Source organism: Arachis stenosperma, chromosome 9 (genome assembly GCF_014773155.1).
Source record: "Arachis stenosperma cultivar V10309 chromosome 9, arast.V10309.gnm1.PFL2, whole genome shotgun sequence".
Lineage (NCBI taxonomy): Eukaryota > Viridiplantae > Streptophyta > Magnoliopsida > Fabales > Fabaceae > Arachis > Arachis stenosperma.
In genome coordinates, this window is record NC_080385.1 from 37,019,760 (window position 1) to 37,044,601 (window position 24,842).

The window sequence follows — 24,842 nt, forward strand, 5'->3', positions numbered from 1 at the left end:
CTTCTGTAGGCGTCTTCTTCAGATGAAGAGATCCTCCAGCAGAGCTATCCAAAGACATCTTGGACAGTTCAGAGAGACCATCATAGAAAATACCTATGATGCTCCATTCAGAAAGCATGTCAGATGGACATTTTCTGATCAATTGTTTGTATCTTTCCCAAGCTTCATAGAGGGATTCTGCATCCTTCTGTCTGAAGGTTTGGACTTCCACTCTAAGCTTACTCAATTTTTGAGGTGGAAAAAACTTTGCCAAGAAGGCATTGACTAGCTTTTCCCAAGAGTCCAGGCTTTCTTTAGGTTGAGAGTCCAACCATATTCTAGCTCTGTCTCTTACAGCAAAAGGGAATAGCATCAGTCTGTAGACCTCAGGGTCTACCCCATTAGTCTTGACTGTGTCACAGATTTGCAAGAATTCAGCTAAAAACTGATGAGGATCTTCCAATGGAAGTCCATGGAACTTGCAATTCTGTTGCATTAGAGAAACTAATTGAGGCTTAAGCTCAAAGTTGTTTGCTCCAATGGCAGGGATAGAGATGCTTCTCCCATAGAAGTCGGGATTAGGTGCAGTAAAGTCACCCAGCACCTTCCTTGCATTGTTGTTGTTTTCGGCTGCCATGTGTTCTTCTTCTTTGAAGAATTCGGTCAGGTCCTCAATAAAGAGTTGTGCCTTAGCTTCTCTTAGCTTTCGCTTCAAGGTCCTTTCAGGTTCAGGGTCAGCTTCAACAAGAATGCCTTTGTCTTTGTTCCTGCTCATATAAAAGAGAAGAGAACAAGAAAATATGGAATCCTCTATGTCACAGTATAGAGATTCCTTGAGGTGTCAGAAGAATAGAAAAATGGAAGACAAAGGTAGAAAATTCGAACTTATCAAAGAAGATGGAGTTCGAATTTTGCATTAAGGGATAGTGTTAGTCCATAAATAGAAGGATGTGAGAAGAAGGGAAGTAATTTTCGAAAATTAAGTAAAAGATTTTAAAAACATTTTGAAGAACACTAGTTGATTTTCGAAAATAAAAGTGGGAAAGAAATCAAGTGATTTTTGAAAAAGATTTTGAAATTAGAAATCAAAAGATTTGATTGAAAACTCTTTTTGAAAAAGATGTGATTAAAAAGATATGATTGAAAAGATATGATTTGAAAACAATTTTAAAAGATATGATTTGAAAACAATTTTAAAAGATATGATTTTAAAAATTAATGACTTGCCTAACAAGAAAAGATATGATTCAAACATTAAACCTTTCTCAACAGAAAAGGCAATATACTTGAGATGTTCAATCAAATCATTAATTGTTAGTAAGTATCTTTGAAAAAGGAAAGAAATTGATTTTGAAAACATTTGATTGAAAAGATTTGATTTGAAAAAGATTTGATTTTGAAAAACTTTGAAAACTTGAAAAAAAAATTGATTTGAAAAACAAAATCTTCCCCCTTGTGCCATCCTGGCGTTAAACGCCCAGAATGGTGCACATTCTGGCGTTTAACGCCCAAAACTATACCCTTTTGGGCGTTAAACGCCCAGCCAGGCACCCTGGCTGGCGTTTAAACGCCAGTCTGTCTTCTTCACTGGGCATTTTTGAATGCCCAGCTTTTTCTGTGTGATTCCTCTGCAATATGTTCTGAATCTTCAATTCTCTGTATTATTGACTTGAAAAGACACAAATTAAAATATTTTTGGATTTTTAATAATGAGGAATAATCAAAATGCAACTAAAATCAAATAACAGTGCATGCAAGACACCAAACTTAGCAGTTTGTATACTATTGACACTAACAAAATGAGAATGCATATGAGAAACAACAAAACACTCAAGTCAATATAATTCAAAGATCAAAACAAGGAAATCATCAAGAACAACTTGAAGATTAATTAAGACACATGCATAATTTCGAAAAAATGCAAGAAGAACAGAAACATGCGATTGACACCAAACTTAAAACGAGACACTAGACTTAAACAAGAAATATTTTTGGTTTTTTTTTATGATTTTGTAATTTTTTTGGTTTTTTCGAAAATTAAGTGGAAGAAGAAAATAAAGGTATCAAAATTCTTAATGAGAATTCCAGGAATCATGCAATGTTAGTCTAAAGCTTTAGTCTAAAGGAATTAGACATAGCTAGCCAAGCTTCAGCAGGACATTGCATTCAAGAGCTAAATTGATAAGAATCAATCAGCTTTGGTGATGATAAGAACATCACCTTGAAACACTAGAATTCATTCTTAAGAACTCTGTAAAAAAAATACCTAATCTAAGCAACAAGATGAACCGTCAGTTGTCCATACTCGAACAATCCCCGGCAACGGCGCCAAAAACTTGGTGCACGAAATTGTGATCAATACTTTTCACAGCTCAAATAATCCCCGGTAATGAATCCCAAAAACTTGGTGCTCAATACCATGGCATAAACACAACTTCGCACAACTAACCAGCAAGTGCACTGGGTCGTCCAAGTAATAAACCTTACGTGAGTAAGGGTCGATCCCACGGAGATTGGTGGTATGAAGCAAGCTATGGTCACCTTGTAAATTTCAGTCAGGCAGACTCAAATGGGTATAGTGATAAACGAATAAAGCATAAAGATAAAGATAGAGATACTTATGTATGTCATTGGTGAGAGCTTCAGATAAGCGTATGAAGATGCCTTCCCTTCCATCTCTCTGCTTTCCTACTGTCTTCATCCAATCCTTCCTACTCCTTTCCATGGCAAGCTTATGCAAGGGTTTCACCGTTGTCAGTGGCTACCTCCCATCCTCTCATTGGAAATGTTCAACGCACCCTGTCACGGCACGGCTATCCATCTGTCGGTTCTCAATCAGGCCGGAATAGAATCCAGTGATTCTTTTGCGTCTGTCACTAACGCCCCGCCTTCAGGAGTTTGAAGCACGTCACAGTCATTCAATCATTGAATCCTACTCAGAATACCACAGACAAGGTTAGACCTTCCGGATTCTCTTGAATGCCGCCATCAGTTCTCGCCTATACCACGAAGACTCTGATCTCACGGAATGGCTGGCTCGTTTGTCAGGCGAGCACTTGGTTGTCAGGCGATCAACCATGCATCGTGTATCAGGAATCCAAAAGATATTCACTAAGCCTCGTATGCTTGTAGAACAAGAGTGGTTGTCAGTCACTTTGTTCATGAGTGAGAATGATGATGAGTGTCACGGATCATCACATTCATCAGGTTGAAGAACAAGTGATATCTTGGACAAAGAACAAGTGGAATTGAATAGAAGAACAATAGTAATTGCATTAATACTCGAGGTACAGCAGAGCTCCACACCTTAATCTATGGTGTGTAGAAACTCCACCGTTGAAAATACATAAGAACAAGAGTGATCATTGGTTTCGGCCCCAAAGAGGGAACCAGAAGAACCAAGATCTGATCTAAGAACTAGATGTCCAAAGATTAAAAATACAATAGTAAAATGTCCTATTTATAAAAAACTAGTAGTCTAGGGTGTACAGAGATGAGTAAATGACATAAAAATCCACTTCCGGGCCCACTTGGTGTGTGCTTGGGCTGAGCATTGAAGCATTTTCGTGTAGAGACTCTTCTTGGAGTTAAACGCCAGCTTTTATGCCAGTTTGGGCGTTTAACTCCCATTTTGGTGCCAGTTCCGGCGTTTAACGCTGGAATTTCTGTAGGTGACTTTGAACGCCGGTTTGGGCCATCAAATCTTGGGCAAAGTATGGACTATCATATATTGCTGGAAAGCCCAGGATGTCTACTTTCCAACGCTTTTGAGAGCGCGCCAATTGGGCTTCTGTAGCTCCAGAAAATCTACTTCGAGTGAAGGGAGGTCAGAATCCAACAGCATCTGCAGTCCTTTTGAGTCTCTGAATCAGATTTTTGCTCAGATCCCTCAATTTCAGCCAGAAAATACCTGAAATCACAGAAAAACACACAAACTCATAGTAAAGTCCAGAAAAGTGAATTTTATCTAAAAACTAATAAAAATATACTAAGAACTAACTAAAAGATACTAAAAACATACTAAAAACAATGCCAAAAAGCGTACAAATTACCCGCTCATCACTTCACTCCTGCATGATCAAGGCAGGTTTTGTGTCCAATCCGTTCTGCCAGGGTGCTTTTATCGATCTCTATGCTAAATGCAGCTTTCTCCGCCATGCTAGCGCCAAATTTGACGCCGCATTCCTCCTGGACACTGTTTTTTGGATGGCTTCTATTTTGGGATATGTTTGAGCTGGACTGCCGCAGGACGCTATCCAGGTATTTGACATAATGCAGCTAGCTTGCTGCTCTCCTGACCGGGTTATTTTTGTCACTGTTCTCAATGCTCTTGTGAATTTGGTTAAGCTGGATGTTGCTTGTAAATTGTTCCAAGACATGCACACTAGCAACGTTGTGGCATGGAATGCGATGATCTCTGGCCATGATAAGAGGAGCCATCATAAAGAGGCCATTGAGTTTTTTCTCGAAATTAGGAAGTGTGGTATAAAGTCTTCAAGGTCCATGATGGCTGCTCATCATGTCATGTTTTTCTATGCTTTTCATATCAAAATTATTTCATAATGCCCAATTATTGAGTATTTTATGTGCTTAATTTGTATATTGTTTTGATCTTTTGATTTGATGAATTTTGTAGAAAATGGTGGAAAAAGAAGCAAAAAGCACAAAATAAGCTCAAAAGAAGATAAGAAGAAGTTTTGGGCGTGCCACTTGGTGCCTGGGCGTGGCACGCCAAGTTTGAGTTCCAGAGGAGTGCTTTTGATCCAGCACTATGGGCATGGCACGCTAGACCAACGAAACAGAGAAGAGTTGCTTAACACAACACAATGGGCATGCCACTTGGAGCTCTAGACGTGGCACGCCAAGCTTGGGAAGCCAAGATCTCATAGAGGGTATGCCACTTGGTATTTTGGGCATGACACGCCAAGCTTAAGTTCCAGATGAGCAATTTTGAGCCCCACTATGGCATGGCACGCCGTGGCATATGCCAGCTTGACCTTCTCCAATTCAAATAAAGATATCTTAAGCTACACAACACCAAATGAAGTGATTCTAGTGCCATTAGAAAGTAGACATATAGAGCTTTCCAACCATATATAACAATTTATCATGGACACTAGAACTGAGGAAGATATTGACCCCAAAATCACAAAGAGCAAAACATGTCCCTGCAGAGTTACCAACCTGACCTCTTCATCTTAAAAGGAGCATAACTTGAGTTGTACAGGTTCCAATGATGTGATCTTGGTGGCGTTGGAAAGTTGACATCACTAGATTTCCAACGATATATAACACTATATGGTGGGCGTGAAATATGAAGGTGAAAAAAGCCATTATTTCAGCATTGCAAAACCAGGGCATGGCACACTAGCTCGAGGGTGTGGCATGCCAATCCCTTTCCTAAAATGGGCATGGCATGCCAGTTCTAATGGCCAGAGAGGAAGATTTATTGCATCATTGAAGGTGTGGCATGCCAAGAATGGGCATGGTGCACCACTTTCACAACACAAGGGGCGTGGCATGCCGAGAATGGGCGTGGCACGCCGGGGTATTTGGCAGACTGACCTCTTCACCTTCAAATGGGCATAATTTGAGTTACGGAGATCCAAATGTGTTGATTCTAGTGGCGTTAGAAATATGACATTCAGGGATTTCTAAAAATATATAATATTTGATAGTGGACATTCAATTTGAGGCCCAAACAACTCCATACTTTCAACATTACAAAGTGAGTCACAATCCAAAGAGCAAATTTGATTGCGCGTGGTACTTGAACCCACATGCCAACTTCTTTCTGCAGCCCCAACCTTCAACCAAGCACACTCCAACTCTAATTCAAGCCACAATTGTCAACTAATCAAGGCCACAAGAAGCATCCAGAATTATTCATTTTCATTTTATTGTAATTTGCTTTCAATTTCATTTAAGTTTGTAATTTAGGAGAGCCTATATAAAGGCCTTAGTTTCATAGAATCAGGGGATGACCAAAAATTCTGCTAGAAAGGGGACTTCAGACTCCCTCTTCTCACCTACACTTCTCTCCTCTTCCACTTTCTTACTTGTAAATATTTTAGTTATGAATCACTAACTCTTTCCATTGGGAAAGAGAGCTCTTTTGTTTTTCAATGGATTAAGTTGTTTTTATTCTTCTTCTTCTCTTCATCTCTCTTTGATTTACTAGAAGGAATTTCATTCTTCATGTTAGCATTCAATTATCTTGGGAAAGAAATTGAATGTATTTGAGTTTTATGTGAATCTTGGAAGACGAATCATAAAACCATGCTTGAAATTCTTTCTCACACTTGAGTAGATTTGGGTTTTGGGTTGGATATTGTGACATTTAATCTACCCACTACTTGGATTTATGAAGATGTGTGGTATAATCAGGGACCAAGCTTCATCTCTTCTCACGAGTAACTAGACCAAGGAATTGGCTATTGATCAAGATTGGGGAGATTGAGTTACCAAAGAACTGGGACTCAATCACTCATGATTGCCAAAAGGTCAATAAGTTGCATGATTGAAGATGAGATGAAATCAATTAATCCGGAGAATACAATATCTCTTGATCCCAATGTTTATTTTATCTTTAGTTCTTATATTTACTTTATGGTCATTTATTTTCCAGCACTTTACTTTCTTGTACTTTACATTTATGCCATTTACTTTCTTGCACTTTATTGCTTTCCTTTACTTTTATGTCATTTACATTTCTTGTTGATTATCTCTCCTTAATGTTTGTCTAACTAGAATAATCAACTAACTATTGCTTGCTTAATCCGTTAATCTCTGTGGGAATCGACCTCACTCATAGTGAGTTATTACTTGATGATAATTTGGTGCGCTTGCCAAAGATTAATTATGATTAACAAACTACCGGTTGATTGATTTACTGGATTATACATTTTTCTTTTGTCTTTGATTTCTTTTGTTTCTTTATTTTCTTGTGCTAACTAACTGTTTGTGATATTGCCTCACTAAGAATCCCTCATTTGTGACAAGGGAGATTCCAATTTCTTTTGGTGATTGTGTTAGTTACAGAGAATTTGCAAGAAAGTATGGAGTATCCATCATATTTTGGTCAATCAACTTTCATGGAAAACTTTCCACCACCACAAAATGATTCACGTTATTATGCTCATGGTGGGTGGGAGTATCAAGAACATGAAATGGGGTGCTTTCCAGGGCCACAAAATGGTCCATATTTTGATGAGTGTAATCACTACTCATGTTGTGGCTGGGAAGATCAAAATCAAAGAGATTTTACTTATTCATACCCCATTCATCAAGAGCCATCACCTCTTAATTATCCAACTTCACCTCCTAGTTTTACATATCCAAATTCTTCATCACTTGAGTATGCCTCAACACAAAATTCATTCCAAAACCCAAGCCAATCACCACAACCTACACAACCTTCCTTAGACACCCAAAGATTATCAAAGATTGAAGCCCTCCTTGAAAGCCTTTGAGAGAATATAAAAATCATTAGAGAAAGGGAAGAGAAGTGTATGGAACGTATAGAGGATTTCACCCAATGGTCTAGGATTTTTTTTAAAGAACACGAAATCTCTCTCAAGAACATTGGAATGCATTTAGACCAAATGATAGAAGAATTAGAAAAATAAGAAACAGAGGCTACTAAAGGTGACAAATGAACATGCAAACTCACTCCTAAAGGAAGCAATACAAAATAGAAGAAAGGGAAGAAGTCAATCAAGGGAGTCCACACTCCAATGAAACAGAGAGTTACATAAAGGGTGAGTTCATTGAACCACCAGTTCAAGAAGCTCATGATGAAGAGGATACTCCCACCAGCACACAACAACTAAGGCTTGAAATCAAAGAAGTGAAGGCAATCAACAAAAGTACTAAAAAGAGGATGGTGACCAAGAAAAAAAAGGACAATATCCAAGAAAAGGTCAACCAAAAGCAATCCCACCCCTACTCTAACAAGCAAGTCTACTCAAGCTAACAACAAAAGAAAGCTTGCTAGGGAGAGGCACTCAAAACAGGGGGCATTGATAAACCCATATTTTATGATATATGTTATGCTTAATTTGAGTGATTTATTCAATCTTTCACCCACTTATTCATGTTAATTGCATGGTTTTACTTCTCCTTCCTTATTATGTGATGTATGTGAAAAACGTGTTTTCTTATGCTTTTAATTTAATCATTTTAATCACCTTTAATTCCATTCGATGCCGTGATTAGTGTGTTGGGTAGTTTCAGATCTCCTAAGGCAGGAATGACTTAAAGAATGGAGTTTCTGAAGGAACTGGCATCCACGCGATCGCGTGCCAAGAGCGAAGAAGCAGCGACGCGGCCGCATGACTGACGCGACCGCACGACTTGAGTGAACCGCTTACGATGCGGACGCGTGACCGACGCGACCGCGTGACCCACGCGGCCGCGTGACAGAGGCCACGCACCAGAAATTACAGAAAATGCTCACAGCGGATTCTGAAGCCTTTTTGGCCCAATTCCAAGTCCAGAAGTCATAGACCAGAGGTTATGAAGTGGAGGAAGGCATCCATTCAAGTGTGTGCGAATTTTTCTGCCATTTTTCATGATTTAGATCTAGTTTAGAGAGAGGTTCTCTCTCTCTCTCTTTAGGATTTAGGTAGCGTTTTTAGAAATTAGGATTTAGGACTTCTCTTAGCTTTCAAGAGTGACTCTCGATCTAGGTTCAATATTCCTTTTATTATTTAATTTTCTCGTTTATATTTTGATTACTCTAAAACTTTTATTGTGTTTGATTGATATTGCCCAATTGGCTTATGGATTTTCTCATGTTGGAACTATATTAGTTTATTAATGATATTTGAGGTATTTCAATTTCCTATTGCTCTTTTTGATTTAAGTTATTGTTACTTCCCATCTGAGGATATTTTCACTCTAGCAATTTTACTTTTTTCCCTTTTGTCCTTGGTTAAACAATTGGTAACTCTTGATTTATCAAACTCATTGTTGATTGAAAATTGGAATTAATTCATCCACTTAACTTGCCTCCATAGTTAGAGGTTAACAAAGTGGGATTAAAAATCCAATCTCCATCACAACCGATAAATCTGCACTTCCAATTTGTCATACCTTGCACAAAAGTTTGCTTTACAGTGTTTATTTATTTTAATTTCCATTTAATTTATTTGCCATATTTATTCTTCACTCTCAAAACCCCAATTTTACCTTTTTAATAAACAATAATAAGAACATACCTCCCTGCAATTCCTTGAGAAGACGACCCGATGTTTAAATACTCGGTTAACAATTTATTTAGGGGTTTGTTACTTGTGACAACCAAAACGTTTGTACGAAGGGATTTCTGTCGGTTTAGAGACTATATCTACAACGCGACTGTTTTTATGAAATTCTTTACTGGCAAAAATCCCGACGTCAAAATGGCGCCGTTGCCGGGGATTTGCGAACGTGTGCCTTATTATTGGTTATTGTAAATATTTTCAAAAAAATAATAATAAAAAAAAAACAAAAATATTTTTCTTTTACTTGTTTATTTGTTTTCTCTTTTTCCCCCTTATTTCTGATAACTACTATGAATTCTCACCCCTCTCGCTTTGAGTTTGGTTCTAACTTTGTTGAAGGAAATAGAAACTACAGCAGGAATGTGCATCAAGGTCAGACCAATCAAGGATGGATGCAGTCAAGGGGATCTAATCAACCCTTTAGGCAACAATACCCTCCAAGATATCATGGACAACGACCATTCTACAATGCATACCCAGCTGAAAGATATGGTGGACAACCTTGTAACTACCAACAAGCCCCATCCCGTGCCTATTGACCATCCTCTCAACATGACCTCAAACCACCACACTCACAAGCTTCTTTTCGCCATTCGCCACCATACGATCCTTATCCGCCCCAATGCCAATCCAATTACCCCCAAGAACCACCGCTCCCCCATACACAGTACCCATATCCATCAAAGTCAGAATCACAGGGTAGCCTCGAAAAATCACTAAAATAATGTACTACAGTCCTTCATCAACTGGAGCAAGCAATGGTGGAGAGGCTAAAACAATTGTCTTCCGGACGCTCAGCCCCTCAACAGACCCCCATGGCTTTATGCAGAGAATCCAATGAAGAAAGCAGTACAAAAGAGATGCAGGAAGCTCCAGTGAACAGCATAGAGCATAGCTTCGTATTAGAACAAGTAGAGAAAGCTGTCATTGCAGAAGAGGAAGAGTCGGTTGTCGTGAAAAACTCCGTCAAGGATGTTACAATTGACGCTGAGGAGGATTTTGCATCGCCTCCATTGCAAATATCTTATGAAGAACTGAACGGAATAACCCAGGACATAGGCTTCCTTGATGATGATAATCACGAGTCCTGTTCTCTCAGTGATGAACTTGCATTTGCAAGTGAATTCCTTGAGACAGAAGAATCTTCCCCAAGTGAATACAAAGATGATGCAGAGGTCGACTTTTCTCAACCTCCTATTTATGACTCAAGTGACGAGGAAGATATCAATGACTTTGATCAAGACATGGGTGAAGTTGAAGAAATTTGCAAAGAGGTGGAGGAATTCACTGAAGACCACAAGGGAGTAGAGCTTGCAGAGCCACTAGAAACACCCATCACAAGGTCATTACCACCCAACACAGACTTCAAGTGGGTAAAATCCTTAACTTTTATCTTTACTTTTCCACTTGAATATGGTTTGCTTGAAACAGATGGCCAGCTTAGAGCTCTTTGCGGCTTTAAGAGCAAAAGGGAAATGGCTCATACTCAGAGCCGGTGCACAAGGTTCAATAAGATTCCACGCTTCAACTCAAAGTGCAAGGATTGGTATCATGCTCAATTGAGTGGATCACGGAGAACGTTTGGTCACCGTGGTGAGAATCTAATTTCCAAACCGCCCAGATGGAAAAGTATAAATAAAAACAGAAGCAGATTTGGAACTAAGGTTTGAAATCCTGGAATCTGTTCTGACATTTGTCACCCCGGGAGCCTGAAAATCTGTTTGAAGCTGCTCAGAAGCTTCACATGCCTAGTTTGGGATCCCGGAGGATATTGGAATTGCAAACATTGGTGGAGATTTCTGGATGAATTTAAACACAAGCCGCTATAACAGGAAGCTTAACCAACGTCCAACTTAAGGACTTTAACCAAAAGTGCTAGGTAGGAGGCAACCCACCATGGTATGATCGTTCATTTTTCATTTTTATTTAGTTTTATTTGATTTTGAGTTTTATTTTATTTTATTATATTGAACCTGGAGTTTTGCATCACATTCATATTAACACTGCATTCTGCATTTTATTTCAGTTTAAAAAAAAATTTTTTTGCTACGCGACGCGACCGCATCAACGACGTGTCCGCGTCGCAAGGGGAGAAGAGAAAAATAAAAAAACGAACGGAGAGTCACGCTGGAGCGTGGCTGGAGGCGTGCCAATGGCACAAATCAACCCACACGACCGCGTCGCTGACGCGTTTGCGTCGCTGACGCGTCCGCGTCGCATGGGAATAATAGCCTCCCACGCGACCGCGTGACCCACGCGGCCGCGTGACCAAGATTTCGACGTCAAAGTGGTGCACACCCAAAAGTTGTGCGAGAGTGGTGCTAGATTGGTGCTGAACGCATAATCCTTCCCATGCGGCCGCGTGACCCACGCGACCGCGTCATATTCCTTTAAAGCCCACTCACGCGATCGCATGCCTCATGCGATCGCGTCACATAAAATTTGGCACTAATAAGATTTTGAACAGAGAGTTGTGCGAGCGCAAGGCTGCACTCGCGCCACTAGCACAAATCGAGTTACGCGATCGCATGACCCACGCGTCTGCGTCGCTTGACCTTATTGCGCACCACGCGGCCGCGTCACCCACGCGACCGCGTCGCCAGCATCGCACACCTTAACCTTATATGCCAAAATATTTTATCTTTTCTTCCCCAAATCCTAATTTTTCCCTTCCTCCTTTCTTACTCAGTTCTTTCCCTTCTCATTCTCCTTATCTTTCATTTTCTTTTACTTAATTGCATACCTTCATTCATTATTGGTGTTGGAATTTTATTTGGGTCATTGCTTTTCTATATTTTTGTGGATTATTTGACAATTATATATTACTTTTTAAAGGATTGCTTGCATGTTCAATTTAATACTTTCAAATAGCTTATTTACCGTGTATGCTATGTGTTTGTGAAAACGCCCGTATGGCATTGTGCACTATTTTTTAAGATTTCTTTTAATCTACTACTATAAATGCCTGCTTTTCACAAATTCCCTTTACTATTTTATTAATTAAATATAATTGTTAATACAAACGTGGGCCCCGGAAGTGGATTTATGCATCAATTACTTACCTCTGTAAACCCTAGTAGCTAGTTTAGTATAAATAGAACATTTTACTATTGTATTCAGTGTCTTTTGAGCACGTTACATCTTTGGTCTCAGTTTTATTTTATTATTCATCTAAGGAGACTATTGATCACGTTTTGGGGGGCTGGCCATTCGGCCATGCCTGAACCTCTCACTTATGTATTTTCAACGGTGGAGTTTCTACACACCATAGATTAAGGGTGTGGAGCTCTGCTATACCTCAAGTTTCAATACAATTACTACTATTTTCTATTCAATTCTCTTTATTCCTATTCTAAGATATTCGTTGCACTTCAACTTGATGAATGTGATGATCCGTGACACTCATCATCATTCTCACCTATGAACGCGCGTGACTGACAACCACTTCCGTTCTATCTTAGACCGGGCGCATATCTCTTGGATTCCTTAATCAGAATCTTCGTGGTATAAGCTAGAATTGATGGCGGAATTCATGGGAATCCGGAAAGTCTAACCTTGTCTGTGGTATTTCGAGTAGGATTCTGGGATTGAATGACTGTGACAAGCTTCAAACTCCTGAAGGCTGGGCGTTAGTGACAGACGCAAAAGAATCAAAGAATTCTACTCCAACCTAATTGAGAATCGACAGATGATTAGCCGTGCTGTGACAGAGCATTTGGACCTTTTTCACTGAGAGGATGGGAAGTAGCCATTGACAATGGTGATGCCCTACATACAGCTTGCCATGGAAAGGAGTAAGAAGGATTGGATGAATGTAATAAGAAAGTAGAGATTCAGGAGGAGCACAGCATCTCCATACGCCTATCTGAAATCCCCATCATTGGATTACATGAGTAAATTTATCTTTATTTTATGTTTATTATTTATTATTAATTTTCGAAATTCCATAATCAATTATAATCCGCCTGACTGAGATTTACAAGATGACCATAGCTTGCTTCATACCAACAATCTCTGTGGGATCGACCCTTACTCACGTAAGGTTTATTACTTGGACGACCTAGTACACTTGCTGGTTAGTTGAACGGAGTTGTGTCCACACATAGCCAAGAGCCATTATTATCTCGAATTAAATTTCATACAAGTACAAAGAGTCCAACTTTGAGGATCACAATTTCGTCCACCAAGTTTTTGGCGCCGTTGTCGGGGATTGTTCGAGTATGGACAACTGACGGTTCATCTTGTTGCTCAGATTAGGTAATTTTCTTTTCAAAATTTTTCAAAAATCTTTTTCAAAATTTTCTTTTCTTTTTCGTTTTTTCCAAAAATATTTTCGAAAAAAAATTAATAAAAATCCAAAAAAAATAATAAAATCACAAAAATCGAAAATATTTTGTGTTCTTGTTTGGGTCTTGAGTCAACTTTTAAGTTTGGTGTCAATTGCATGCTTTAAAAAAATTTTTCTTGCATTTTTCGAAAATTCATGCATTAATGGTGTTCTTCATGATCTTCAAGTTGTTCTTGACAAGTCTTCTTGTTTGATCTTGATGTTTTCTTGCTTTGTGTTGTTTGTTGTTTTTCATATGCATTTTTCGTTTGTTAGAGTTCATGCATTAAAGATTTCTAAGTTTGGTGTCTTGCATGTTTTCTTTGCATTAAAAATTTTTCAAAAATATGTTCTTGATGTTCATCATGATCTTCAAAGTGTTCTTGGTGTTCATCTTGACATTCATAGTGTTCTTGCATGCATCTTGTGTTTTGATTCAAAATTTTCATGTTTTGGGTCACTTTTGTGTTTTTCTCTCTCATCATAAAAAAATTCAAAAATTAAAAAAATATCTTTTCCTTATTTCTCTCCAAAATTTCGAAAATTTGAGTTGACTTAGTCAAAAAATTTTTAAATTTAGTTATTTCTTGTAAGTCAAGTCAAAGTTTCAATTTTAAAAATCTTATCTTTTCAAAATCTTTTTCAAAAATCATATCTTTTTCATTTTTTTTCTATTTTTCGAAAATTTTGAAATTATTTTCCAAAAATCTTTTTCTTAATTTTATTTTAAATTTTCGAAAATTATGCTAACAATTAATATGATTGATTCAAAAATTTGAAGTTTGTTACTTTCTTGTTAAGAATGGTTCAATCTTTAAATTCTAGAATCTTATCTTTTAATTTCTTGTTAGTTAAGTAATTAATTTTAATTTTAAAAAAAAAATTAAATCTATCTTATCCTATCTTTTATATCATATCTTCTTCAAAATTTTATCTTTTTCAAAAATTTGATTTTAAAATATCTTATCTAACTTCTTATCTTCTTATCTTTTCAAATTTGATTTTAATATCTTTTTCAACCAACTAATTAACTTTTTGTTTGTTTCTTATCTTTTTCAAAACCACCTAACTACTTTTCCCTCTCTAATTTTCGAAAATATCTCATCCCTTTTTCAAAAATTCTTTTTAATTAATTAATTGTTTTAAATTTTAATTTTAATTATATCTTATCTTTAATTTTCGAAAATCACTAACTACCTTTTCAAAATTATTTTCGAAATCCTCTATCTCTCCTCTTCTTCTATTTAATTATTTATTTACTAACACTTCTCTTCACCTCTCTTCATCTCCAATCATTGCCTCTATCCTCACCATTGTGATTGGATTCTCCACTTTTATTCCTTTCTTCTTCTACTAACAATAAGGAACCTCTTTACTGTGACATAGAGGATTCCTCTTTTTTTTCTTGTTCTCTTCTTCCCTATATGAGCAGGAACAAGGAAAAAGGCATTCTTGTTGAAGCTGATCCAGAACCTGAAAGGACTCTGAAGAGGAAACTAAGAGAAGCTAAATTACAACAATCCAGAAACAACCTTTCTGAAAATTTCGAACAAGAGAAGGAGATGGCAGCCGAACCCAACAACAATAATGCAAGGAGAATGCTTGGTGACTTCAGAAAACCAACGTCCAAATTTGATGGAAGAAGCATCTCCATTCCTGCCATTAGAGCCAACAATTTTGAGCTTAAGCCTCAACTAGTTGCTTTAATGCAACAGAACTGCAAGTTTTATGGACTTCCATCTGAAGATCCTTACCAGTTTTTAACTAAGTTCTTGCAGATTTGTGAGACTGTTAAGACAAATGGAGTAGATCCTGAAGTCTACAGGCTCATGCTTTTCCCTTTTACTGTAAGAGACAAGGCTAGAACATGGTTGGACTCACAACCTAAGGATAGCCTGCACTCCTGGGATAAGCTGGTCACGGCTTTCTTGGATAAATTCTTTCCTCCTCAAAAGCTGAGCAAGCTTAGAGTGGATGTTCAGACCTTCAAGAAAAAAGATGGTGAATCCCTCTATGAAGCTTGGGAAAGATACAAGCAGCTGACCAAAAGGTGTCCATCTGACATGTTTTCAGAATGGACCATATTAGATATATTCTATTATGGTCTATCTGAGTTTTTGAAAATGTCACTGGACCATTCTGCAGGTGGATCCATTCACCTAAAGAAAATGCCTACAGAAGCTCAAGAACTTATTGACATGGTTACAAATAACCAATTCATGTACACTTCTAAGAGGAATTCCGTGAATAATGGGATGCCTCAGAGGAAGGGAGTTCTTGAAATTGATGCTCTGAATTCCATATTGGCTTAGAACAAAGTGTTGACTCAGCAAGTCAACATGATCTCTCAAAGTCTGAATGGATGGCAAAATGCATCCAACAGTACTAAAGAGACAGCTTCTGAAGAAGCTTATGATCCTGAGAACCCTGCAATGGCAGAAGTTAATTACATGGGTGAACCTTATGGAAACACCTATAACTCATCATGGAGAAATCATCCAAATTTCTCATGGAAGGATCAACAAAAGCCTCAACAAGGCTTTAACAATGGTGGAAGAAATAGGCTCAGTAATAACAAGCCTTTTCCATCATCTTCTCAGCAACAGACAGAAAATTCTAAACAGAGCGCCTCTAATTTAGCAAACTTAGTCTCTGATCTGTCAAAAGCCACTTTCAGTTTCATGAATGAAACAAGATCCTCCATCAGAAATCTGGAGGCACAAGTGGGCCAGCTGAGTAAGAAAGTCATTGAAACTCCTCCCAGTATTCTCCCAAGCAATACAGAAGAGAATCCAAAAGGAGAGTGCAAGGCCATTGATGTGATCAATATGGCCGAATGCACAAGGGAGGAGAAGGATGAAAATCCTAGTGAGGAGGACCTCCTGGGACGTCTTTCAAGCAAGAAGGAGTTTCCTATTAAGGATCCAAAGGAATCTGAGGCTCATATAGAGACCATAGAGATTCCATTAAATCTCCTTCTGCCATTCATGAGCTCTGAAGACTATTCTTCCTCTGAAGAGGATGAAGATGTGACTGGAGAGCAAGTTGCTTAATATTTAGGAGCTATCATGAAGCTGAATGCCAAGTTGTTTGGTAATGAGACTTGGGAAAGTGAACCTCCCTTGCTCATTAGTGAACTAGATACTTGGATTCAGCAAATTTTACCTCAAAAGAGACAAGATCCTGAAAAGTTCTTAATACCTTGTACCATAGGCACCATGACCTTTGAAAAAGCTCTATGTGATCTGGGGTCAGGGATAAATCTTATGCCACTCTCTGTAATGGAGAAGCTGGGGATTATTGATGTACAACCTGCCTTGTTCTCATTACAATTAGCAGACAAGTCATTAAGACAAGCTTATGGATTAGTAGAGGACGTGCTAGTAAAGGTTGAAGGCCTTTACATCCCTGCTGATTTCATAATCTTAGACACTAGGAAGGAAGAGGATGAGTGCATCATCCTTGGAAGACCTTTCCAAGCCACAGCAGGAGCTGTGATAGATGTCAACAGAGGTGAATTAGTCCTTCAATTGAATGGGGACTACCTTGTGTTTAAGGCACATGGCCATCCCTCTATAACAAAAGAGAGTAAGCATGAAGAGCTTCTCTCAGTACAGAGTCAAACAGAGCCCCCACAGTCAAACTCTAAGTTTGGTGTTGGGAGGCCACAACCAAACACCAAACACTAAGTTTGGTGTTAAGACCCCATGTCCAAACTCTAAGTTTGGTGTTGGGAGTTTTACAACATTGACCTGATCACCTTTGTGGCTCCATGAGAGCCCACTGTCAAGCTAATGACATTAAAAGAGCGCTTGTTGGGAGGCAACACAATTTTTATTTATCTAATTTTTATTTTATTTTATTGTTATTTTGTGTTTTATTAGGTACATGATCATGTGGAGACACGAAAAAAATATAAAAAATTAAAAACAGAATCAAAAACAGTAGAAGAAAAATCACACCCTGGAGGGAGGACATACTGGCGTTCAACGCCAGTAAGGAGCATCTGGCTGGCGTTCAATGCCAGAACAGAGCATGAATCTGGCGCTGAACGCCAGAAACAAGCAACATCCTGGCGTTTGAACGCCAGGAATGTGCCTTGAGGAAAGCTGGCGCTGAACGCCAGTAACAAGCATGGAACTGGCGTTCAACGCCAGAAACATGCTGTATCTGGGCGTTGAACGCCCAGAACGTGCATCACCTCGGCGTTTAAACGCCAGAATGATATGCAAAGGCATTTTACATGCCTAATTGGTGCAGGGATGTAAATCCTTGACACCTCAGGATCTGTGGACCTCACAGGATCCCCACCTACCTCGCCCTCTCTCTCTCCATTCATGGTCATCCCTTCTGTTTTCCATTCACCACTCACATCCATCCACTCTTCCCCATACACCCCACCTACCTTCAAAATTCAAATCTCTTTCCCACCCAATCCCACCCATATAGCCGAATACACACATCCCTCCATCTCCTCCATATCTTCTTCTTCTTCTTCATCTTTTCTTTCTTCTCTTGCTCGAGGGCGAGCAATTTTCTAAGTTTGGTGTGGTAAAAGCATAACTTTTTGTTTTTCCATAACCATTGATGGCACCTAAGGCCAGAGAAACCTCAAAAAAAAAAGAGAGAGAAAAAGGAAGACAAAAGCTTCCACCTCTGAGTCATGGGAGATGGAAAGACTCATCAAAAGGGTTTATAACTCAGTGGTAGAACATTTGACTGCAAATCAAGAGATCCCTAAGATACCTCAGGGGTTAAATTGTCCTCCATACAATTATTGGGAGCAACTAAGGATAGGAGCACCAAAATTACTAGGGATCATCCAATAGAAGCAAGGAAGAGACATAAAGGAGCTCAAAGAGCACCATTGGTTCTTCAAGAAGGAGCCACCCTCACTAAGGTGGACTCATTCCTTGTTCTTATTTTTCTGTTTTTCGTTTTTATTTATGTTATATGTTTATCTATGTTTTGTGTCTCTACTTCATGATCATTAGTATGTAGCAACTATGTCTTAAAGTTATGAATAATTCCATTAATCCTTCACCTTTCTTAAATGAAAAATGTTTTTAATTCAAAAGAACAAGAAGTACATGAATTTCGAATTTATCCTTGAATTTAATTTAATTATATTGATGTGGTGACAATACTTTTTGCTCTCTGAATGAATGCTTGAACAGTGCATGATTTTGATGTTGTTGTTTATGAATGTTAAAATTGTTGGATCTTGAAAGAATGATGAACAAAGGAAAATGTTATTGATGATCTGAAAAATCATGAAATTGATTCTTGAAGCAAGAAAAAGCAGTGAAAAAGCAAAAGCTTGCGAAAAAAAATTAAAAAAAAAAAGAGAAAAAGCAAGCAGAAAAAGCCAATAGCCCTTAAAACCAAAAGGCAAGGGTAAAAAAGATCCAAGGCTTTGAGCATCAATGGATAGGAGGGCCCAAGGAAATAAAATCCAGGCCTAAGCGGCTAATTCAAGCTGTCCCTAACCATGTGCTTGTGGCATGCAGGTCCAAGTGAAAAGCTTGAGACTGAGTGGTTAAAGTCGTGATCCAAAGCAAAAAGAGTGTGCTTAAGAGCTCTGGACACCTCTAACTGGGGACTCTAGCAAAGCTGAGTCACAATCTGAAAAGGTTCACCCAGTCATGTGTCTGTGGCATTTATGTATCCGGTGGTAATACTGGAAAACAAAGTGCTTAGGGCCACGGCCAAGACTCATAAGTAGCTGTGTTCAAGAATCAACATACTTAACTAGGAAAGTCAATAACACTATCCGAAATTCTAAGTTCCTAGAGAAGCCAATCATTCTGAACTTCAAAGGAAAAGTGAGATGCCAAAACTGTTCAGAAGCAAAAAGCTACAAGTCCCGCTCATCTAATTAGAATTAATATTCATTGATATTTTGGGAATTATAGTATATTCTCTTCTTTTTATCCTAATTGATTTTCAGTTGCTTGGGGACAAGCAACAATTTAAGTTTGGTGTTGTGATGAGCGGATAATTTATACGCTTTTTGGCATTGTTTTTAGATAGTTTTTAGTGAGTTCAAGCTACTTTTAGGGATATTTTCATTAGTTTTTATATTAAATTCACATTTCTGGACTTTACTATGAGTTTGTGTGTTTTTCTGTGATTTCAGGTAAATTTTGGCTGACAAAGGACTGCTGATGCTGTTGGAATCTGACCTCCCTGCACTCGAAATGGAATTTTTGGAGCTACAGAACTCCAAATGGAGCGCTTTTAACGGCGTTGAAAAGTAGACATCCAGAGCTTTCCAGCAATATATAATAGTCCATACTTTATTCGGGAGTTGACGACGTAAACTGGCGCTCAACGCCAGTTCCATGTTGCTGTCTGGAGTAAAACGCCAGAAAAACGTCACGACCCGGAGTTGAACGCCCAAAACACGTTACAACTTGGCGTTCAACTCCAAAAGAAGCCTTAGCTCGTGGATAGATCAAGCTCAGCCCAAACACACACCAAGTGGGCCCCGGAAGTGGATTTATGCATCAATTACATACCTCTGTAAACCCTAGTAGCTAGTTTAGTATAAATAGAACATTTTACTATTGTATTCAGTGTCTTTTGACCACGTTACATCTTTGGTCTCAGTTTTATTTTATTATTCATCTAAGGAGACTATTGATCACGTTTTGGGGGGCTGGCCATTCGGCCATGCCTGAACCTCTCACTTATGTATTTTCAACGGTGGAGTTTCTACACACCATAGATTAAGGGTGTGGAGCTCTGCTGTACCTCAAGTTTCAATACAATTACTACTATTTTCTATTCAATTCTCTTTATTCCTATTCTAAGATATTCGTTGCACTTCAACTTGATGAATGTGATGATCCGTGACACTCATCATCATTCTCACCTATGAACGCGCGTGACTGACAACCATTTCCGTTCTACCTTAGACCGGGCGCATATCTCTTGGATTCCTTAATCAGAATCTTCGTGGTATAAGCTAGAATTGATGGCGGCATTCATGGGAATCCGGAAAGTCTAACCTTGTCTGTGGTATTCCGAGTAGGATTCTGGGATTGAATTACTGTGACGAGCTTCAAACTCCTGAAGGCTAGGCGTTAGTGACAGACGCAAAAGAATCAAGGGATTCTACTCCAACCTGATTGAGAACCGACAGATGATTAGCCGTGCTGTGACAGAGCATTTGGACCTTTTTCACTGAGAGGATGGGAAGTAGCCATTGACAACGGTGATGCCCTACATACAGCTTGCCATGGAAAGGAGTAAGAAAGATTGGATGAATGTAATAAGAAAGTAGAGATTCAGGAGGAGCACAGCATCTCCATACGCCTATCTGAAATCCCCATCATTGGATTACATGAGTAACTTTATCTTTATTTTATGTTTATTATTTATTATTAATTTTCGAAATTCCATAATCAATTATAATCCGCCTGACTGAGATTTACAAGATGACCATAGCTTGCTTCATACCAACAATCTCTGTGGGATCGACCCTTACTCACGTAAGGTTTGTTACTTGGACAACCCAGTACACTTGCTGGTTAGTTGAACGGAGTTGTGTCCACACATAGCCAAGAGCCATTATTATCTCGAATTAAATTTCATACAAGTACAAAGAGTCCAACTTTGAGGATCACAATTTCGTCCACCACCTTGCTATATTTCCATTGATGAACTGATCACATGGAATTGCGACCATGACTTTCATTCACTATTTCTTTTTCTTGGCATGATTATCACTCGTACCGCCCTCCTCTTTGCTCCATCCATTTGACTTCATATGCCTTTCTCTTCTCCCTTTTTCAGGCTGGCCACCAAAACGGGTAAAGAGAAAGCCTCTACAAGAGAGCACCAGCTGAGGAACCACAACCCCCTTCCACCTGCACATCTCAGCATGCACCGAGGACGGTGCAATCTTTAAGTGTGGGGAGGTCGATACCGATCTCCGCGGGTCAGTTAGTCCCTTCTTAACACCAATCTTTGTTTTTCATTGTTGCATTTGCATGTTTGATTGCATGTCTGTTTTATTTGTGCATATTTTACCACTTGGTTGAAGTATTATTTTCTTTTTCAAGAGACTTTTTAGAGTATTTCACTAATTTGAATAAAACTTTTTGAAAAACTTGTATGAAAGAAATATTATTTTGGAACATGGTTTAAAGCTTGAACACACAAAACCAGTGAGATTTTGAGCCTATTTGATTGGTTGCATTTTATCAACCAATATTTTATTTTTGGTGTGTGTTGTTCTCTCTAAAATTGTGATCTTTGTCTTGCTTAATTCTATATTTCCATTGTTTGATGTATGCATACACTTATATGATTGAGGCCTTGTTTCACTGAGCTTACATACCCATATGGCCTTAACCTTTTCATTATCTATTGCAAACCAATTTTGAGCCTATTTTACCCCTTTGTTCTTTATTTTAGCACATCATTAACTCTAAGCGAAAAACAATAATGTCCTTAATTTGAATCCTTGGTTAGCTTAGACTAGTGAGGATGCTTATGAATTAAGTGTGGGGAAGAGTGGGTTTGGAAACATCTGGTTTGAGAATTGAGTATGTTAGAATTTTTTGAAAATGTAAAAGAAATGTTTAGGACATGTTCATGCATTCAATAAATTAATCATATGCAAAAAAAAAGGAGAGCAAAATAAGTGAAAGGGGATAAAATGCCCCAAAGTAAGTGGTGAAAGCAATGCATATGAGTTGTACTTGAAATTAGAATGCATGAATATGTGAAAAACATAGTTAATGGGAAGTCAAATTTTATATTATGATTACATGGATTGTCCTAAGTTAGGTGGAATAGTTTATGTTAATTAAGGATTCAAATTTTAGTCCACTTGGCCAAATACAATCCTACCTTGACCCTAACCCCATTACAACCCTTAAAAGACCTCTTGATTTGTGTATTGGTGCATTAAATTTTTGTTGATTGTTAGATGAGGAGCAAGCTATAGAAAGCAAGATTAGTAGAAAATTGAGAGAATTGACCCTAGACACTTGAAAGTTAGAATGATATACACTACCAGTAAGGGTTCAGTGCTTAATTCTATGTTTCCTGCTTTCATGAGCTATCTTCTTCTTGCAAGTTATTTGTATTGTATTTTGTGATTTGAATTAATGAAATCCAGTTCATATTTGTCTGGAAGAACTTATTTATTTTTAACCAAGTAGGTAGAAACATTTTGCATTTAGTTGCATTCATAGGTTGCATCTCATACATTCTATCATTCATCTTCATTCCTTTATAGCTTCTCTTGGACATAGCATGAGGACATGCTAACATTTAAGTGTGGGGAGGTTGATAAACCCATATTTTATGATATATTTTATGCTTAATCTGAGTGATTTATTCAATCCTTCACCCACTTATTCATGTTAATTGCATGGTTTTACTTCTCCTTCCTTATTATGTGATGTATGTGAAAAACGTGTTTTTCTATGCTTTTAATTTAATCATTTTAATCACCTTTAATTCCATTCGATGCCGTGATTAGTGTGTTGAGTAGTTTCAGATCTTCTAAGGCAGGAATGACTTAAAGAATGGAAAAGGAAACATGCAAAAAAATGGAAGGAAAGCAAAATGGAGTTTCTGAAGGAACTGGCATCCACGCGATCGCATGGACGACGCGATCGCGTGCCAAGAGCGAAGAAGCAGTGACCCGGCCGCATGACTGACGTGACCGCGCGACTTGAGCGAACCGCTTACGACGCGGACGCGTGACCGACACAACCGCGTGACAAGGAAAACTCCGAATGACGCGACCGCGTGACAGAGGCCACGCACCAGAAATTACAGAAAATGCTCACAGCGGATTCTGAAGCCTTTTTGGCCCAATTCCAAGTCCAGAAGTCATAGACCAGAGGTTATGAAGTGGAGGAAGGCATCCATTCAAGTGTGTGCGAATTTTTCTGCCATTTTTCATGATTTAGATCTAGTTTGGAGAGAGGTTCTCTCTCTCTCTCTTTAGGATTTAGGTAGCATTTTTAGAAATTAGGATTTAGGACTTCTCTTAGCTTTCAAGAGTGACTCTCGATCTAGGTTCAATATTTCTTTTATTATTTAATTCTCTCGTTTATATTTTGATTACTCTGAAACTTTTATTGTGTTTGATTGATATTGCCCAATTGGCTTATGGATTTTCTCATGTTGGAACTATATTAGTTTATTAATGATATTTGAGGTATTTCAGTTTACTATTGCTCTCTTTGATTTAAGTTATTGTTACTTCCCATCTGAGGATATTTTCACTCTAGCAATTTTACTTTTTCCCCTTTTGTCCTTGGTTAAACAATTGGTAACTGTTGATTTATCAAACTCATTGTTGATTGAAAATTGGAATTAATTCATCCACTTAATTTGCCTCCATAGTTAGAGGTTAACAAAGTGGGATTAAAAATCTAATCTCCATCACAACCGATAAATCTGCACTTCCAATTTGTCATACCTTGCACAAAAGTTTGCTTTACAGTGTTTATTTATTTTAATTGCCATTTAATTTATTTGCCATATTTATTCTTCACTCTCAAAACCCCAATTTTACCTTTTTCATAACCAATAATAAGAACATACCTCCCTGCAATTCCTTGAGAAGACGACTCGAGGTTTAAATACTCGGTTAACAATTTATTTAGGGGTTTGTTACTTGTGACAACCAAAACGTTTGTACGAAGGGATTTCTGTCGGTTTAGAGACTATATCTACAACACGTCTGTTTTTATGAAATTCTTTACTGGCAAAAATCCCGACGTCAGGCATTGACTGGCCCCTCTTTCCTCTTGAGGTCATTCCTCTTAACCAACTGGAAGAAGAGGAAGAAATCCATGATCAACATGTCAAACTAATGACTTTAAAGGAACGCTTGTTGGGAGGCAACCTAACCGTAGGTAACATTTCCTTTCTTTGCTTTGTTTATTTTCAATAATTTGGCATATGATTGCATTCTAAGTTTGGTGTTGCCATGCAACAATTTGATTTAGAATATTCACTGAGTACTTGCATTATTCTAAAATGAAAGTGTCACACTAAGTTTGGTGTTACCACTTATTTTTCATGCAAAGTACCATGCAAACACTACTTATTAATGCAATCATATTGTCTCTATTTTAACTTTTTGTGCCTTTATTCTATCCTTAGTTTGCTTGCTTAAACACATGCCTTACTTACAATTCATTGTTAAGACATTCATGACCCATCATAAACCCCATCACCACTATTTTATTTGTTGCTTGAGGACAAGCAATCATTCTATGTTTGGTGTGGGAAGG

At 38.2% G+C, this 24,842-nt stretch overlaps 1 protein-coding gene and 1 pseudogene across 1 annotated transcript in view; both read left to right on the forward strand.

Moving 5' to 3' along the window:
• LOC130949401 (pentatricopeptide repeat-containing protein At3g09040, mitochondrial-like) overlaps positions 1–4,252 on the forward strand; it is a 100,986-nt pseudogene extending 96,734 nt beyond the window's left edge.
• Positions 4,253–10,060: 5,808 nt separating this feature from the next.
• Positions 10,061–24,842, forward strand: part of LOC130949402 (pentatricopeptide repeat-containing protein At5g50990-like) — a 44,303-nt gene continuing 29,521 nt past the window's right edge. The window contains exon 1 of the mRNA XM_057878132.1: positions 10,061–10,364. Within this exon, the coding sequence (XP_057734115.1) occupies positions 10,061–10,364 (304 nt within the window). The remainder of the gene's footprint in view (positions 10,365–24,842) is intronic.